This window comes from Eulemur rufifrons, chromosome 18 (assembly GCF_041146395.1).
Source record: "Eulemur rufifrons isolate Redbay chromosome 18, OSU_ERuf_1, whole genome shotgun sequence".
Taxonomy (NCBI): Eukaryota; Metazoa; Chordata; class Mammalia; order Primates; family Lemuridae; genus Eulemur; species Eulemur rufifrons.
In genome coordinates, this window is record NC_091000.1 from 59291706 (window position 1) to 59310549 (window position 18844).

The 18844-nt window shown below is 43.2% G+C and overlaps 1 protein-coding gene across 9 annotated transcripts in view; it reads right to left on the minus strand.

Moving 5' to 3' along the window:
* PHACTR1 (phosphatase and actin regulator 1) overlaps positions 1-18844 on the minus strand; it is a 502791-nt gene that overhangs the window by 226047 nt on the left and 257900 nt on the right. The window contains exon 1 of one of the 9 annotated variants that reach the window (XM_069493043.1): positions 13758-14348. The exons of the other annotated variants lie outside the window; for them this stretch is intronic. Within the exon in view, the coding sequence (XP_069349144.1) occupies positions 13758-14010 (253 nt within the window). The 5' untranslated portion in view covers positions 14011-14348. Of the gene's footprint in view, positions 1-13757; positions 14349-18844 lie in introns of those variants that run through there. 9 annotated transcript variants of the gene reach the window in all.

The window sequence follows — 18844 nt, forward strand, 5'->3', positions numbered from 1 at the left end:
CCACCACCACCACCAGGAGTAGAGATTATCTAGCATAAAGTGTCAATAGTCCTGACTCTGGGAAATCCTCACTCAAAATATGCCACACATTGAGATCACAAGGCGTCTGGAAGACCTAACTCTGCCATACGGTTCTATCAAACCACCTGACTATGGAAAGAAATTCTTGATTGCTGGACTGACCGAAGCAAACGTATCATTGATACAATATTTGAATTTGCTTTCATATCTGTTAACCAAAAATCACTGAGTAAATATGTTCAGCAGAAGTGGGAGCATTTCTTCTCAGTTACTTACTCTGTTATAGTTTTGGGCTAATAGCTTCTGGTGGGATAGAAAAATTCACAAAGCAACCTCACTGTTCTGTGCTTCTGTATCTCTCACAAGTGGGAACATATTTAATCCATATAGTACTTTCTATGGAAGGATTCTGATGCACCACGTTAATTTTCCTGTAGGATGTTAGTCACCTGTGACACTCTGCCCAAAAACCCAAAACCAAACAACAAGTGTCTGTGATCAAATAAACTTGGGTAAAGGAGCACATACACCTTCTTCTTGGAGATTTACAACGCACACAGGCATATCGAGCACTCTGAGCTTACAATAGCTGCTTAACTTCGCTCAGCTCTGTTTTCTACACTAGGGTGATCTTCAGTTTCCCCATATATCATCTATTACCATCCTATGGAGCAAGTGTCACGTGGAACACATTTTGGAAAACATCTCATTGAAGTTGACAAAAATCTCAACGTCCAACTTTAGAATTTGAAGTATAAAGTTTGTCACTGTAATCAGAGCAGCCTTGGGACACTAAATGGCAGAGAAGCACAACACAACCTCCGCGCCCCCATTCCAACTTCAGAAGCCCTGGGCGGGAAGAACACGGCTTCTGCTGAGCTCTGTTGCAGAACACAGACCCTAGGACTGGGCCGAATCATATTTCCAGTTGGTATAAAAGACAAATGGAAGAACTTGTCTCTGCTACCTTATTGCCTTAGAACTGGACACAGCAGTACCAACCTCAACATATTTAGACACAAGGGAAAAACATTGTTTTCTCACAATCGATAAGGCTAACTTAAATGTTTGTGGGGAAAAACACACCCCAACAAATAGTGACCCTGAATACCCATAAGGAAGCAAGAGAGTATTTGGAAAAGACTACAGGAGAAGGTGCACAGTACCCTGTTTTTCCCAGCCACTTCCTGACTAGTCCTCATCCTCTCCTCTCCAATATTTTCCACCTAAGGCAAAGACTCAGTTGTTCATTTTTTAAACACTGTGATATCTATGGATTTAGTTGAATAGTATGGTACTGAATTCTGAAGAGGATCTGCGCTTCCTAGAAGACCTCAGCCCAGTCACCTTTCCTTAAGACTATGTAGCCTTTGTGTTTTTGGCAGGAAACGGCCATCAGGAGGTACTTCAGTGTCTCCAACAGCCTCCAGGAGATTGCTCTTCCGAGTTGGTTATTGCTCTGTGACCTGCACAGTCTGAAAAGGGCTGCGCCGGCCGTGGGGTGAGGACACGCACAGCCGAGAGCAGTGTAGCAGCAATGACGCTGCCATCTGTTCCTCTAGCTCCAGGGCTCCCTCTGTGCCTTCACCTTGAGATGAAAGGGCCATCAAGCTCCTGCCCTGTGAGCCACACACACAGCCCATTCAGCCCTCCATTCTCCCGCCAACAGTCACTCTGCGCGGACAGGAGAAGATGACAAGCAAGGAGAAACCCATTTCCTTCCCCCCTCTGCAAGCCACCACTATGGATTTAAAAGCACAAAAGCCCTTGTGTTTTTTATTTTTGAAAAGTCTCCAGGCGCCTCCTGCATATTCTCAAGACCCTCTGGAAACAAGCCTGATCCTCCTACCCCTGGCCACATACGTAGGAATGACAACGGGGGCAGGGATCACCAACAAGTGTGATGTGTCTGCGCCAGCTGGTGTGGAGGCTACTGGAACCGAAACTTAGGAGCCTGATTCCCAGGGGTGCTCTGCTTTCCTAACCCTCCCTGGAGGCTGCTAATTCCTTCTCTACGGTAAACACTGCCAGGAATGGCACTCTTAGGATTTTGCAATAAAAATAAGCTTTGCTTGCTTTCTAAAATCATGGTGGAAATCCTCCCAGTAAAAGCTGACTGAGATTTTAGGCTATGATATTTCCAAAGCAAATTTGTACCATTTCATTCATGGCTAATTATGTACTTGGAGCTAGTAAGGCACACTGACCCGTCTGTCATATTTATGGCTTAAATGCTAAATGTCACCCGTTTGGGCCTCAACACTTGCTTACAAAGCCAGTGGGGAATTTCAGAGCCATGAACAGTGTTCAGAGGGGAGCAAAAGGGAATAACCACCTGATCTAGCTTCATCTTAACCAGCTGTTTTGAACACATTAACTGCCATGTGAGTTGTATTTAGCTCACACTAGTTTTGAGCCCGGTCACTCGTGAAGCGTATGTAACTCACATCTCTTCACCTTGGGAGCCCTATGAAACTATTTTTCAAGTTGCATATAACTCATGAACAAAAAAATAATAAAGTTTTCATTAAATTAGAAAAGATCATTTGTTTTCAAAGTTTTTGTTCTATTTTTGTAAGAAAACACCATGGCCCCAAGGAAAAAAAAAGTTTTTCAAGTGTGGCAATCAATGTATTAAAGAGGTAATTATTAATATTGGCATGAGATTAAACATTCCTCCTGAAATAATTTGAATCTAAAAATGTTATATTCCTACCCATTTATATATGATATAATGTAATTTTTTGGCCAATATATGTGAGTTTCCCAAACTAACTCTACCCTAGGATGTAGCCCCCCCCCCAGACAAATAACATCTGGCTTATTTGGTCACACCTTATTTATGTTACAAGCTACCCTATTAGATGTCATCTTCATAGAATTAAAATTTGGGGTGTGATGCCATCTGTGATGAGGTGACATTTATATTCTAGAGATACAATTATCACCCTACCTCACACCATATCTCATCGAAATGTAGGAGAGCAGAGAAAAATTTTAAAAATGTGATTCTGGAAAGCTCCAGGCTGCATGGCACTACCTCAGGGCAGGCCCACCACCATGCTCCAAACCAAAGCAGTCCCTCTTTTATCTGCCTTATATGATATATGGGGTCTTCCAAGATGCTAGTAAGTTTTCTTCTTCCAAAGAATAACTCTTCTCTGTTGTTGTATGTTTATCTTTACTTTTATTTCTTGAATATAGATATGCCTTTTTTTGATACATTCCCCCCCCCCCTTTTTTTTGCCTTCTAGAAAACCTTTAAAAATTAACCTAGGCATGCAGCCTAATGACTACTACACTCACCAGGTACTCCAAACCATTTCTATTGTTTTACTGCAAGAAATCTGCATTTATATTCACAGATCCAACCTCAAAGACCCGGGCAAGGATGGGAGGGGTGCAGTAGCCCATCCCTTCTATTCCCACTGCAAAGGGCATTTTCAGCAGCCGATATTAAAATCTCTTCTTCTGTATTCAGCTTTACTCTGGGTAGTGCTGTTCTGGCCACAGGCTGCTTAATAGTGCATGAATAATTCATATCATGGCCAGTAGGAAACCGCCGCACACTATTTGTTCTGGATATGAAAACATTACGGCTTTGGGCAGGCAAAAAGGTTTGCTGCGTGTTCATTCTGGGGATGATGAGCTCCCGTCTGGTGGTGTGTTTGACTTTTCAGTGGGCTTGGTGAAGTGACTCATAAATCAGTGAGTGACTGAAATTCGCAGAGGACAATTCTTGAACGTGTGGCAGATCAGGGGTGTTCCTGTTACCAAGAGCTGCTTCTCTCTGCATCCTCTCATCGTGTGGATTAGCTGGGCTTATCAGAACAGTGACAGTTTGCAAACATAAATGAACGTTACCTAGTATGGTATCTCCTGGGTATGTCACACAAACACTTGCCCAGAGACAGACTTAAAGTCTCGCAAAAAAGGACCTAATTCTGGTAGATGCCCAGCCTGTCGGAGAGGGATGGTTGCTAAGTGTGCAGCAGATTTCATTCCTCAGGTTGTGCCAGGACAGATTGGTGCCAACTCTTACTGAGAACACTGTCAGAATCTGGAACACCGAGCCATGGTGCATCTCTCGGTAACTCAAACTAACCAGGAACCGAGTCTAGTAAGCTGGTATTCCCTTTCGTCTTTTATTTCCCATTGCCAGAAGAATTCAATTCAGTTTTGCTTTCCCCTTTGTGTGCCTGTTTCTCTCTCTTTCCGCTCATAAACTTGGAGCAGTGCTACTGTTCTGAGGAGGGCATATCCAAAGTAGCTGGTGCTTCATTATAGATTGCCATTGTATTTGCAATAACATCAAAACTGAGGTTAAGGGTGGCAAGGGAAGCGGAAGGTTACAGCCCTAAAAATGAGAACTAAAGAGCAGGAATTTCCCGTGCCGCCCCCCCCCCCCAACAGCCACTGCTGAGGTTACAGCTTGTTTAGAAGATAATTATTTGATTTTATAATTACTTTTGTGGGTTGCAAAATAATTACTATGGAGGCAAATCTCCCTGTGCCAAAATAGCAGAGGCGATTGTTCTAAAGTTCACACTGAAACAATAACAGCGTCAAGACGGTTAACTCTTAGGTGGGGGATTAGAAAAGCCATCCCTCTGCAGAATGCGCCAGCCTGAAGCCCATATAAAGGTCAGGGTGCGAGTGGGAATACTAAAGATACTCCACAAACTGAATTCAGATGAGTTGTTTCTTTTTAGGTTGATTTTCACTTTAAACCTGTCCCTCTGAGTACACTAGGACATCAAACTGGCTTTTAAAAAAACCGAAGCTGCAATTCAGATGAATGACATAGATTAGTGATTGGACACTGGATAATCTAAAGGGTATAAGCTCAGACGTGGTGCTAAAATGATCAGCAGTGGTACTTTCCAATTACAGGGACTTTGATGGAGCCAGGGGCCAGCAAACATTTTTTTTTTTTTTTTTAAATAGCCAAAAAGTAAAATATCTTAGGCTTTGTGGGTTTCTGTTGCAGCAACTCAGAGCTGCAGTTGGAGCTTGGACGGTGCCACAGACAGCATGAAAACGATTGTGCATGGCTGTCTTTCAGTAAAATTGTATTTACGGACACTGACATTTGAATTTCATATAAGTCTCTGGTGTCATAAAACATTATTCTTCCCCTCCCCCCCAGCCATTTGAAATTGTAAACATTCTCAACTTATAAACACAGGGAGAGGGCCTGTGGGCCGTAGTTTACCAACGCTTGATCTAGATGGGTTTTACGTACCTCACTGAACAGAAGTAAATTGATTTTATAGGTAGAAGAAACTCAAGACAGAGTGACCCAAGGACAGGTAGAGGGCATCAGTGGTCCCCTAGGCCCCTAACTCCAACCAGACACCCCAGACAACCTCTTTTACTTTTTCATCAATGAACAGTTTGCTTTGTGTGTTCATTTTTGCCCACAATTTCCTGAATGATCCTTTTCACATTTAATCACTTCAAGAAGTTAAACTTCATTGGCCAAAATAACTAGTCTCGCCTCTGAGGTTCGGTGAAGTCAACTCTCAGAGGCAGCTGGACGAGGCTACGAAGGCGGAAGGTGGAGCCAGAGAGAGCCCGGCTGAGGCAGCGTCAGCAGGTGACACTGGGAAGCTCTGGCCGCTCTGATTCTCTGACCCTCTTCTCTAAAATGGTCACGATGGTAATCCCAACCTTAAAAGGTTGTTCTGATGAGTGCAAAGAAATAAGATACGTGAACCATAAAGTGTAATGTAAATATATTTATGTAAGATGTCTAGGTTTTCTAAATTCACTGATGTTCTTAAATGAACTGAATTATGAATTAACCCTTTTCTTGGCCACCAACTCAGAATCTTCTCATTTTCTTTCTTAAAAATCCTCCAGGGTGGCTATAATCCAAAACACCGACAATAACAAGTGTTGGAAAGGATGTAGAGAAACTGGACTTTGATACATTCATTGCCATCAGGACTGTAATATGATGCAGCCACTTTGGAAAAGAGTCTGACAGTTCTTCAAATGGTTAAAGAAAGAGTTACCATCTGATCCATCAACTCTATTCTTAGACATACATCCAAGAGAAATTAAAAACATTTGTCCACACTGAAGCTTGGACATGAATGTTCAAAGTGGCCTATTCATATAATAGTAGCCAAAAAGTGGAAACAACCCAATGCCTATCAGCTGATGAATGGATGAATAAAATGGGGGTATGTCCAAACAATAGAACATTAGCCATAAAAAGAAATGAAGTTCTGATATGTGATCGAGTGTGGATAAATCTTAAAAACATTACGTCAAGTGAAAGAAGCCAGGCACAAGGGACCCTATATTGCATGATTCCACTTATACGAAATGCCCAGGATAGGGAAATCTATAGACACAAAAAGCAGATTAGTGGTTGCCTGGAACTGGGGGTGAATAGGAGGACTGGATGGAAAGGCTAAGGGCAACAGGGTTTCTTTTTTGGTGTAATGAAAATGTTCTAAAATTGATTGTGGTGATGGATACACAATTCCATGAATATCTTAAAAGCCACTGAATTATATGCTTTAAATGAGTGAACTGTATGGTGTGAATTATATCTCAAGAAAACAGCTAAAAAAAAAAATCCTCCTGGGCATCGTGCACGCTGTATGGAGCAAGTCCCAGCTCCTCTTCGTGGTATCCAGGCCCAGCGTTTGGCCTCTATCTGTTTCCCAGGCTTCCTTCTCCCCACTCCCCAAACTTCCATGCCACCCCAGCCACATCGATCCACTGTCCTCGTAGTTCCCCCAGTAAATGGATACACATTTATCGACCACATCAATAATTAATAAATTAACACATAGTCACATATTGAACACATTGTGTTAAGTGCCTGACATCTGTGCACTGCTCTAGGGACCAGAAATACAGCAGTGAAGAGAAGACAAGACAGACGTCCGCTGGGAAGAGTCTACACCTGGTGCCCTCCTTGGGCCTCCTCATCTTTCTCTGCACTTGCTTCTCATCCTGCCTCGAGTGACTCTTTTCCTCTGGTATCTCCGCCAGCCCAATCCTACTCAACCAACACAGTTTAGCTCAAGTGCCATCTCCTTCCATGTGACCTCACTAGCCTTCTCCCTGGAGGAGATGGGTTCCCCATCTGCGCGCCCTTGGCACCCCGAGCCTACTGCTGTCACAACAATGTCCCTCACTGTCTCTAAGGGCAGGAACTCAACCTTTATCTCTCTGCTCCAACATCAAGTTCATGGTAGGCATCCATGCTTCATGCGTACATAAACAAATGACCATGCTCTATCCTTCCTCTGGCCTTGAGTACAGAAACACTACAACACCGAAAACAAGCATCCCACGATTTCTCATACATGGTCTATTGCTAATATTCTGGCTGATTGTTTCCCCTGGGCTGAAAATCTCTAAAATTCATTTCTTCTTTTCCAAACCAACAATTAGTTCCTGGTTCTCGTACCTAGAGTACTGCAACTTTTGCCTCCTTGGACTTTCCTTTTCTCCCTTACAACCTGTGAGTTGAAAGGAAGGTCACCTCTTCTCCAGCCCCCAGCTACCTGGCTTTGATCACACGGAACACCTGGCACAGGTAGCTTGCCCACCGGCAATACCACACGGCACACTGTCAATGGTGGCTCCTAACTGGCGCAATGTGCCCCCTCCCTTCAGTCTTTCAAGTACTTCTTGAAACCCCAAATACCTAGTCAAGTCCAAAAAGTCCTCACCATTCGTATATTAGTTAGCAAACTAGAGAAACAAAACTTTGGCTACCAAGTAAGTACTGATCCCTTCCACCCACCTCCAATAAAGTTTTATGTATATATTTTACCTTTTAAGCTTTTCAGTGTGATTATTTTTATCTTCTTTAGTCTTATGAGTATATTTTAAGCTATAGATTTCACAAATATTTTAAATATATCTTCTCCTAAACTAAGTGAATATTTACAGATGTCTGTAAAGTATCAGAAAGACATTAGGACAGAAGGGGAAAATATTAGTAAAATGATATGAGTTTAAAGTTATGCTAAAAGTAAGGCACACTGATTTTGAATTGCTGGTGATTGAAAGTGTATTATTGGACACATTTTGAACTTGTAACAGCGAATGCGGAATCTCGGTCTTTTGACTGCTCAAGGTCTTGGAACACCCTTTCTTGAGCTATGAGCAGCCATGGAGCTGGGTCCTTTCTCTTGTCTGGCCCTAGCTAGGCACTACCAGCAACACCATCATAAAAACTCACTCAAATTTGTTTCAAAATAATACAGGACTGGCGGAATCTAAGTGATGTGTCTATTGAGGTTCATTATCCTATTCTGTCTAGTTCTGCATGTGTACAATTTTTCATAATAAATTTTAAAAAAGGTAACTTGATTATGGTACCTATGCTTAAAAACCCTGTGCTATCTCTAGTGCTTAGTGAATGCAATCTGAACTCCTTCGTAAACTGTATGAGGCTTTTCCTGACCTCCCTCTTGTGCCCAAAGTAGAACCTACCACTCTGTCTGCCTCAAAAAAACAACCACCTGCTCTCTCAGATTTTTAAAACTTCTGTGCACATATATGTCTACCTTTTTATCTCCCTCTGCTTTCTCTATGATCTTACCGATTTTTATATTCCCAATGCCTAGGGTGGTACATTGAAAATGCTTCACAAATACACTGGTTAGGAAAAAAAATGAAATGCCCCAATATATTTCCACACTAACTGAGGTCATTTTCTACCACGTTCCATGCATTCTACTAGAACTTCTCCGCTTTCCTGAAAATGCCACGCTCTTTTACAGTTTGGATCAGTTGCATATGGTTTTTCCCTTACCAAAAGGCCCTTCCCCACCTTTATCGGGAAAACTCCTCCTTTAAGTCCTAGCAGTCCAAATGTCACCTCCTCTGGGAAGACCTCCTGCCTTCCTCATACAGTTAATGCTTCCTCTAATAATTTAGCAGCTTATTTTCCTGTTGTCACTAAAGTCCAAACTCTTCAAAGGCAACATTGGTTGCTGTACCTCTTGGTTTCTACTCCTAAGCTAAGAAGGCCCTGCACATACAAGCTGATTTTACAAACAAATGTAAGAGAATGAAACAATAGCTCAGATGTTTGAGCACATGATAACATAATAGAATTATAAGAGTCCATCTTGATTAGAATTTCCCCATTTCCCCACTTTGTGCACCCTTTCCTAACATCCTGCCAAACCCACTTCTCTTCCCCACTGTTTCTTCCACCCAATATATGTGGTATAGCCAAATCACTGGATCTCAACTTGACTGTTTTTTTGATTACTCAACTAACCAAAAAATGCTTAGTCATTGTAAATTTAGATACATATGTGAGTCCTTTTACCTAGAACGTACCAGTCGTGATTGTTTAAACTTTCAAGCAAAAAAAAAAAAAAAAAAAAAACTTTGACAACATGAGCAATGTTGAAGAAGATTTTTCCTCAGTCTGATCCTTACCTCACCTGCCTTATTAGAAATATATGTTTTAACTGTTAAATATAGAGAAGAATTGGGTGCTTTCATCTTGGATCCAATCCAAGGAAGTTTAATTATAGAAGAGGCAAAGCAGCAGTGCAGCAGGAGGAAAAAAAAACCCAAGGCAAAATTGAACTTGGCGGTAACGATACAAATGATAGTAATCACAACTAATATTTCTCAAGCACTTTCTCTTGCCAGACACCATGCTATGTGCTTTGTACCAATTATCTCATTTAATACTCACAACTCCATGCAGTAAATAATATCATAATATCCTAAAATCACCCCGCTAGCAAGAGGAGTAGTCATTTGAGAACAGGCATTGAGATACCAGGATCCAACTCTGGACCACTATTAAAAACTGCTTCCCTCTTAAAAGGAAGGTTCTGTTAGCAGCCCTGACACTAAATGGTGTTTTCACCTTGGAGGACTGCTCACCTATTCTTGATGCACCTTAATTTTCTCATCTGCAAAATGAGGGCTGCCACCAACAGAAACTCACAAGGCAGTATCTCCTAAAAGGCCATCTTGATGAATGAACCCAACAGTCAGTGCAACAGAAGTACTATGACAAATTGTTGTCATTTCAAAAGTTCATATTGGAGTCCATTAGATAACATGCTAAACATTTCTAAACCCTAACATAAAACTTGGAAATGCATCTAGCAAGTCCACAGATTAGTGAATTTTTATGTAAATGTTTAAAGAGAAATCAGACATAGAGAAATGAAGACAACCTTGACATATGGATGCCTCACATGTAAAAGGCATTGACTAGCAGTTGCAATCAATGTCTTATTGCTAAAGCTGTCGTTTCATTACTTTTTAAATGACACTATAAAATAAGACTGAGATGCTTCAAAATATTTCTAAAAACTGTTAAAAAACTGTTAAAATAGTTTATTGTGATTAAAATTACATCTAAATGCATAATTAATGAGGCTATAATTGCTAAAATAATTCCGCACTATTAACAGACTCAAAAGGAATTCAAATGAAAATAAAATAGAAAATATATATGAAATTATATACAGAAATACCTTGCATTCTGGAATAGATTTCTCTTAAATTTGATTTTTAACTATTTGTAAATTCAATCATATTTTCCTATTAACTTCCAGTATAAGTTCAGTGATGATGTAGCTATGTTTCCTGTAGCTCTACAATATCCATAACTTCCAATCTACTACTTAGCTGTAAATTTCTCTCCCTCTATTCCTACCAAAGTCAGCTGCTCTATCAAGTAGGTATGGCGGGCAAAAAAAAAAAAAAAAATTTAAATGTACCGGGAAATTCTGCAATTCCTTCTAATTCTTCATCATAATAAACCTAGCTTATTGAGACTGCACATAGATACAGCACTCATACACAGATATGAATACACACAATACCTAATTTTCTACATTCAATGTATGTGGCAGAGATAAATGCCACCCAAAAAAATCAACTTGATAGTATAGTGGAAAGTGCCTTGGTTTTAAAGTCAAACAGACGAGGGTTTGAGTCTTTGTTCTACCCTGTATTTGCTCTGTGGACCTTCTATATAAGCTTGTTTCCTCACCTGAAAATAGCTTCAGTATTGAACCAAAACAGCAAACATGGAAGAAAACACAAACCATCTCTGGCCATTAATGGTAAATTGTATTTTACATTTTGTTTTGCTTTTTAAATAGAGAATAGCTTAAAACAGCAAAACATCTTTAATACTAGTTAGTATATACCAGGAACTGTTTTTTTTAATACTCTTGAGTAAAAAGATAATTGCTAAAATGTAAATTTACCTTCTATAACCAACTCAATAACCAGGAATACTTTATCTTTTAAAGTTTATTCTTTAGTTATAGATTGTCTTGGAACTGAAAGTTATTAAAATATGCTTTAAATATGTTTAAAATAACTTTTATTTTATATATAAAGAAATTAAGTATGAAAGAAACTCAGTCACCAGTACCTTTGTAAAATTTCACCTGTGTAAAAGTTCTACTAAGGGCTTTCCAGCTGGACCAGAATTTTCTGTGATTGCCACTAAGTGGCCTCTTCAGTGCTGAATGAGGAACCAGACATATTTATGGTAGTGGAGGGACACAACAGAGGTACGCCCTACCGTAAGAAGCATCTTCCTGCGTACAGAGCCTTACCAAATAGGACACTGGGGAAATCTGTTTGCATCACTACAATCTGGACCATACATTTCTCTTAAAATAGCCTGTGCTCCTGGCATACAGAAAACATGACTCAAATTGCAAATAGCTTCTAGAGAACTTACCTAAAAGAACCTCTACTGACTACAAACTATCACGGAAGGTCAAACCTTGTGAAAAGTGAAATTTATTTGAACTTCTTTTCCTTTTACAGTGGGCAATGCTGCTTTGGGTTCTGGCAGTAAATAAAACAAGGGTTAAACTCCTGACCTCATTCCATTTCAGTGATTAAATGAAGAGTGCACCACACAGTAGGTTGGTAGGATTACACAGTGTAGAGTCAGGCAAAAATTAGTCACTAAAAACATACAATCTCCCCTATTTAAGAATCTGAGATTAAATACTTGAAGCATATCAGGTGATATGTGAACGTCCATACATAGCTCCTTAGGCCATTCTGAAGTGTTTGAGGCTGTAGAGATGACTCATGTTGTAAGAAGATATGTGTGGTAGGTTAAAATACACACCTGCCTCCATAGATGGTGTAGACCATATGTTTACCAGTGATAGATTTTGTAACTACATACGTAAACATACACCCTTAAGTACAGACATATACCTTTCCTTGTAGCAGCATTCAGAGAAACGAATTGAAATAAACCCCCAAGGTTGCAGAAGCAGCCCATTTGGGGAGTGATTCAGTCAACAGAGAGACTGACATTTATTAAGTATTTTAGCCCGCATAACGTGCTCTATTACATTATATGGGAAAGGTCTGGCTCTGCATCATCTGATTAATCCATTTGTATAACATAGGTCTCTTATCAGCTTATCCAGTAACCACAGGAATCCAAAACGTCAACGCGTGCTACTCAGAAACAGATATCCTCCCCTACACACCTACGGGCACGTTAGTGTGTTTTGTGCTTGAGCCCTTCTCCAGCGCCGTCCCAGTTTTCCTCTTGGACTCCTGGTGTCGTCCTCTTCAGCCTCCCTTGCAGTTTAATCAAAGAAAACTCTAATTATGCTAGCAGGACTCTAATTTCGAAAAGACATTAGCCAAGCCACAGTCACTTCATTACTCTGCACTTCAGAGGCCGACAAAGAACAGGAGGGATCCTAAGTAATATTCGTTCTTCCAAAGGGACCAAGGGAAACCTGCCTGACTGATAGGAAAATCTGCCTGCCCAAGCAGGTGTGCGTGTCAGCGTCAGGCTGGCCAGTCGCTAATGCTTTCCCTGTAAAATCTGCTGCCTAAAACTTTTCCACAACCTTCAGTGGCCCTGCGGAGCCTGCTCTGTGAGCCGCTCCGGAACCGCGGGGAGGCTCCGGAGAAGGCACTGCCACACAGGCGCGTCCACATCTGCAGAGGCTTCTGCCTGGTCCGCGCCGACTGTCCCTCGTTCTTTGCTCCTCCTGCCCCGAGTCGCTGGCAGCCTGCACCCCCTCGCAGCCCCACTTGAGCCCGGATCTGCGTGGAGCTATTTGGCTTGCACACGCCCCGGCTCACTTGGAAGACGCCGCCGCACGCCCCCTCCCCCACCACCCCCATTTTGGCCACTAGGCACCATTCCAAGAGGGACCCGCAGCCGCACTCCAAAATCACAGCCATGTTTTACTCTAAACAGACATCAGTCAACAACTCCACAAGTCTCTAGGACGTTGGCGCCGAAGCCGCCGAGGCCAAAACCATCTCTCCAAACTGGACCCACCCGAAGGAAGCCCACGTCTGTAACGCAGCCCGGCAAACCCTGTATCCCACCATAATGCGAGGACTGGGGAACAGTTAAGAAGCCCCTGGCGGAGCGGGGGGGGGGGGAGAGCAGGTATAACATCTTTTTAAAAGCAAATCATATTGCCGCCGACAAATTTCCTAAAACCCCACCTTCACAAATGGAAATCCCAGAGTTGCTCCTTTAACTGTTTCAAAACCCTCATTTTGGGCAGCAGACACATCAGTGGGATGTGCAGGGCTGCGAGCCCGGTTGGGCTGAGGGCGGCACTCTGCAAAGTGCCGGGCGGGCGGATGTCCCCGCAGTTCTCCAGGCAGCAGACGCTGGCGGTGTACCCAAACTGGGGACAGGCAGAGCCACCTTCCCGCCTCCCGCGCTCACCGCCGCCGCCCCGACGGGCCCCGCCACTCACCGTCCCTGGCGTCCTCCCCCCGACTGCAGTTGCTGCAAATGTGTTTGATCTCCTTGCCTAGTTGACAGTGGATCACAAAGGACACGTTGTTGTTGTTGTTGGGGGCGGGCTCTTTCAGGGGCTTCATCCTCAGCAAATAAAAAGCTTTCTTTTGGGGCTTCTCGGCGCTCGCGCCTGGCACCGCGCCCTCCCTGCAGCGCGGCGAGCGGAGCGCAAACCTCCCCGGCTTCGCTGCGCGCGTGGGCTCCGCCATCCGGCCCCCGGGCGCCCGGGGCCGGGCGCTGCTCCGGCCCCCGCGCGCTGCCACTCTCGCCCCTCCGCCTGGCCAGCATGCCCCAGCCCCGCGCCGCACCCGCCGCTCTACATGAAGGCCACCGCGGCGGGGCGGATCAGGGGCAGGCGCCAAGAGGGTCTTGACCTCGCCGACCTCGCCGCCGCCGGAGCCAATCCGAATCCCGAGGCCCGAGCGGGGTGTGCGGCAGGCGCTACCCGGTCCTACCTGGCACACTCCGCTCCCACCTCTCTGGGGGTCTCACGTGCACAGCCTCCTCTGGCAGCCCCACCCCTCCGTAAATCTCAGCACCAGCGACTTAGAGCCTGCTGGTTTTGCAGCCACCTGCACTCTCAAGAGCGCCAGAACGCCGGCAACCTCTCCCCACCCCACCCTTTTCTTCCAGCCTCAAGCTGCCAAATGAAAGCAAGAGATGTGCCACACAGAAGGCACAGCGCTGGGGGCCCTCGGGGTGGAAGCGCCTCTCTAGGGCCACAACAAATTACCGTTCTGTGGTGGTCCAGCCCATTGCCCTTGACTTTCACTGGAGCAGACAACTTGTTACAACATAATTGGTATTTTCACCCCCAATATAAATTCCCCAACCCAAAGGGGACCTTACGCCAGCGTCATTAAAAAAGAAAAGAAAAGGCTGCTTTTATTAATACTCAGAAACAACAACTTGCAACTTTGGGATCCCAGTTAATTTGGCGGAATATACTCCAGCTGTTTTAGCACAGTGACTAAGGCTTAGCAAAGCAAGGACATCTACCAAGATTTCCAAAGAGAGAACAGTGTCTTAAATAATGCAAATCCGTGGCAAAATAATGACAACTACTAGTTATTGAGCCCTGATTTATTCTGTGTGTGTGTTTTTTTTTAAATCACTATGTCTAATAAATCACCAATTCACAAAACAATCCTAAGACTCAGATATAGCCAGCCCTGCATCACCTTTTAGAGAGCTAAGGCCCGTTGTCACTGTTTCCTTGGGTACTTATTTAAAAAATAGAGATGGGGGCCCGAAATCCTGGTATTCTGGTTTAGTAGGTCAGTGTAGGGCCCAGGAGTCTGTAGCTTTAACAAGCTCCCCAGGAGATTCTGATGGAAAGCATAAATGGCAATACAGGTGTGTACAGCCAGGTGTGTCTGCCTCCAAACCTGTGTTCTGTCCATCATACCCCATTCCCTCTGAGTCACACCCTTGTCCTCCTTTCTAGCCTACCAGAACAGTATCAGTTAACGAATGCACTGTCACTACCAGTTGTTTCCAGGAATTTCCCCAAAGCTAATTCCACAATTCCCTGTGACTGCCACTTCCACAAAAGGCAAGTCATTGCTAGTCTCCCTCCAACTGGGCAAATTCTACATGTATAGTTCACCTCACAGGTAAAAAGGTCAATAATCCAGTGGGGATATTACTGTATTAGCAATATATTTCTGATCACTCCAATTCTACCACGCTATCCTTTATACTACTTCTCATCTGCAAAATATTCTGCCCATATCAGCATAAGAGTTTCATTCATTAAGTAGTTAGGAAAGTCAGGTGTCCAGCTGCCATCACCTGCCCTAGAGGGGGACGCAAGTGGAATGAAAGTCTCTTTAATTAGATCCCAGTCCCTTCTGGTGCCCATCCAGGTCTTTGGTGACTATGCCCCAGCCCCTCCCCTGGATTATCAGCCAGACCAACCACAGGTGAATCTCACTACATCTGTTCACATCAGATTCATGGCACTGGATCCCTGGCTAAGTATAAGCCTTATCTTAGAGATGACAAAGGACCTGTTATACTGGTTGAATGCAGAAGAGGATTTTATTGCACTGTGTTATGGGCAAACACTTGTTATTCTCTTTTGCTAATCCTCGGGCCCTTCCCCCAAACTGCATCACCTCTTAACTCCCTTCTGAAAAGAGGAGAGGAGGTTGTGTGTATTTATCAGCAAATTACATTTTTTCTTAAATGTATTTTTTAAATTGCGTGCCTTTTCCACCTTACTCTCTGCCCCACAGGTCAGAACAGTAGACCTGCAGAAACCCCATATGGCCTCATTAAAACAACTGAGCCTGAAGCAATCTTGTATTCACTTGCCGAATACTAAACCAGACCTGAGGGCTCTGTGTGTCTCTATCTTAATTGGCCAAGTGGCATTGTGATTGTAATATACAGAACACTGACACAGCCACTAGCTTAGGCTCAGATATTAAAGGATGTGCCTTGAAATGTGAGGGCCCTTTATTCAAGGTAAGTGTAGGGAAGGCCTAAGGTTTACCTTGGAGAGCCATTTCCCTTGTTTGGCAATTCATCTTCCTAAACTGTCCTCCCTGACTTTCCAGCCTGTAACAGTGCTGTCCCATATATGGCATCCACTAGCAAGATGTGGCTTTTTACATTTAAATTAATTAAAATTTTTAAAAATGTCGAATTCAGTTCCTCAGTTGGACTAGCCTAGATTCAAGTGCTCAACGGCTGCATGGGGCTAGTGGCTAGTGTATCAGGGCAGATTATAGCACATTCCTGTCATCATTGAAAGCTGTATTAGACGATGCTGCTCTTAGAAGATGCTGGCATTTCAGTGTCTCAGGCTGAATTTGGGGATGATTAGTTGAAGTTTCAGAAGCTAAGAAATGCTATTGCCTATTGTTACCACAGAAGGTGGGTGAAGAAAGGCCCAGGATGGCATATACCATAGTGGCGGCAGCAGTTTGGAAGCTGGTGGCTGTATCCAGTAGCTGCCGGCACCTTCTTGCCTCAGCAGAGCTGATGTGCATGTGTGTCCAGCATTTTCTGTTGACCCTGCTCTGAATGTCACCTCAGTGAAGCCTTCTTCTAAGGCCAATTGTTATAATGTCCTTATAGCTCTTGATGACAAGAGATGTCTTTTACAGAGTCGGTGTTGGTCTCATCTTATAAGACAAACTTATGTTGAATTATGACCCATTTAATTATAGCCCAGCTTGCTTGCTGCTGTTGGTAATCATCTCCCTGCACTGATGTAAGAAAATGGTCATCTTACAGCTTTCTAGGGGAAAAAATGGTGGGATTTTTTTTTTCACTCTTAAAAGGAAGGCGAGAAAATACCTAAGGGAAGGACAGCCCTGTGCAATCACTTATAACAGGGGTCCCAACACAAGGCCTAAGTAGCTTGCATGGAATTTTTGCCCAGATGCTCTAAATGGTAAAGAGCCCCTATGATCACTCTTAGTGTCACTCAGCTGCATGACAATCTCCTTCCCACTCCCCTTTTTAGATACACTTAACTTACAGATCCCTTCCTTGAAACTTGTTTGGTGCCCTAAGATCTCCTTACTCAAAATGGGATTCCCAGGGATCAGCAGATCCCAGTTACTCAGGAGCTTATTGGAAATGCAGCATTTCAAGCTCTGCCTCAGAATCTGCATTTTAACAAGACCTTGAGGTGAATCAGATACACACTGAGGTTTGAGAAGCACCCCCTAGGAATATACCTACCACAGAGACACATATTTTGGTTTCAAAGTAGAGTCATCCCTTGGAATATGGAGGGGACTGGTTCCAGGACAGCCTACGTATAACAAAATCCACACGTACTCAAGTTCCATGGTCAGCCCTGTGGAACCCACGCATAGGAAAGTCAGCTCAGCTCTCCATATATGCAAGTTTCTCATCCCCCAATACTGTATTTTCAGTACGAGCTTGGTTGAAGAAAAGCCTCGTATAAGTGGACATGTGCAGTTTAAACCCGTGTTGTTCAAGGGTCAACGGGTAAGTCATGGTTAGTACTCCTGATTTCATGGAGTTTAAAATTTAATGGGAAGGAGGATGCACTCAATAAAAGGACATGTTGAGTAACAGAACACACACAGCTGAAAACAAGTGTGTAAATTTGCAGCTAGGAGTAGCTATGGAAAACTATGCATTTAATTTCTGAGTGGGGGCCACGTGTAAAGGGAGTTCTGCAGTGATGGATGTGGAAGAAACAGAGTGTACGCAGGAGGAATTCCCTGGGAAGTGATCTGAAGCAGTTGGGGATGAGGGGAATGGGGATGGCGGTGGTGGTGGCCGCACAGGGAGAATGCAAGCTCACAGACTGGGAGTTCATAGGGCCGGAGATGCTCAAACATGGGCAGCCATTGGCCAGCAGGACCTATTATAAGACTGCACATTGGGCTTTCCAGAAGACCCCACTATTAGGGTGTTTTCAAGGCAAGCACAGACCTCGAAATCCCCAAAGTCTGAATGTGAGAAGCAGGGTGCGATCTACTTTGAACTGAGGTTTTGTTCAGTGTTCCGTTTGTCTATGTTCTTCACTGTTTTTGATGCCCGGCAGTTATTAGGCTTTAAAGAAACTCACAACGTTAATGGTAGAAATTTGGACATACTCTTGAAGTGCTTTAACTTTTAATGAAAAAGACACAGTAGAAATATAAAATATTAAGATCTACACAAGGTGAAATAATGGAACCACTCAAAGAAGTATACTTAGATAAAAATCACTGGACATATTTGATGTAAGAAAAGATTTAAAAAATTTTTTTTTTCCTTCCTCAGTATTTTTTTCTTTGATTTAGACTCATGCTATCTATTCCATTTTTCTCCTGCGTCTGTGTCTCCTTTCTTGTTCCTATCTTCCCTGCAGAAGGTTGAAAGGTGCCCCCCCTCAAAGATATGTCAAATCCCTGGAACGTGTGAATGTGACTCTATTTGGAAAAAGGGTTTTTGCAGATGTAATTAAGTTAAGGATCTTGAGATGAGAAGATCATCCTAGATTATCTGGGTGACTCGTAAACCCAATGACAAGTGTTTTTATAAAAGACACACCCAGGAGAGAGAGAA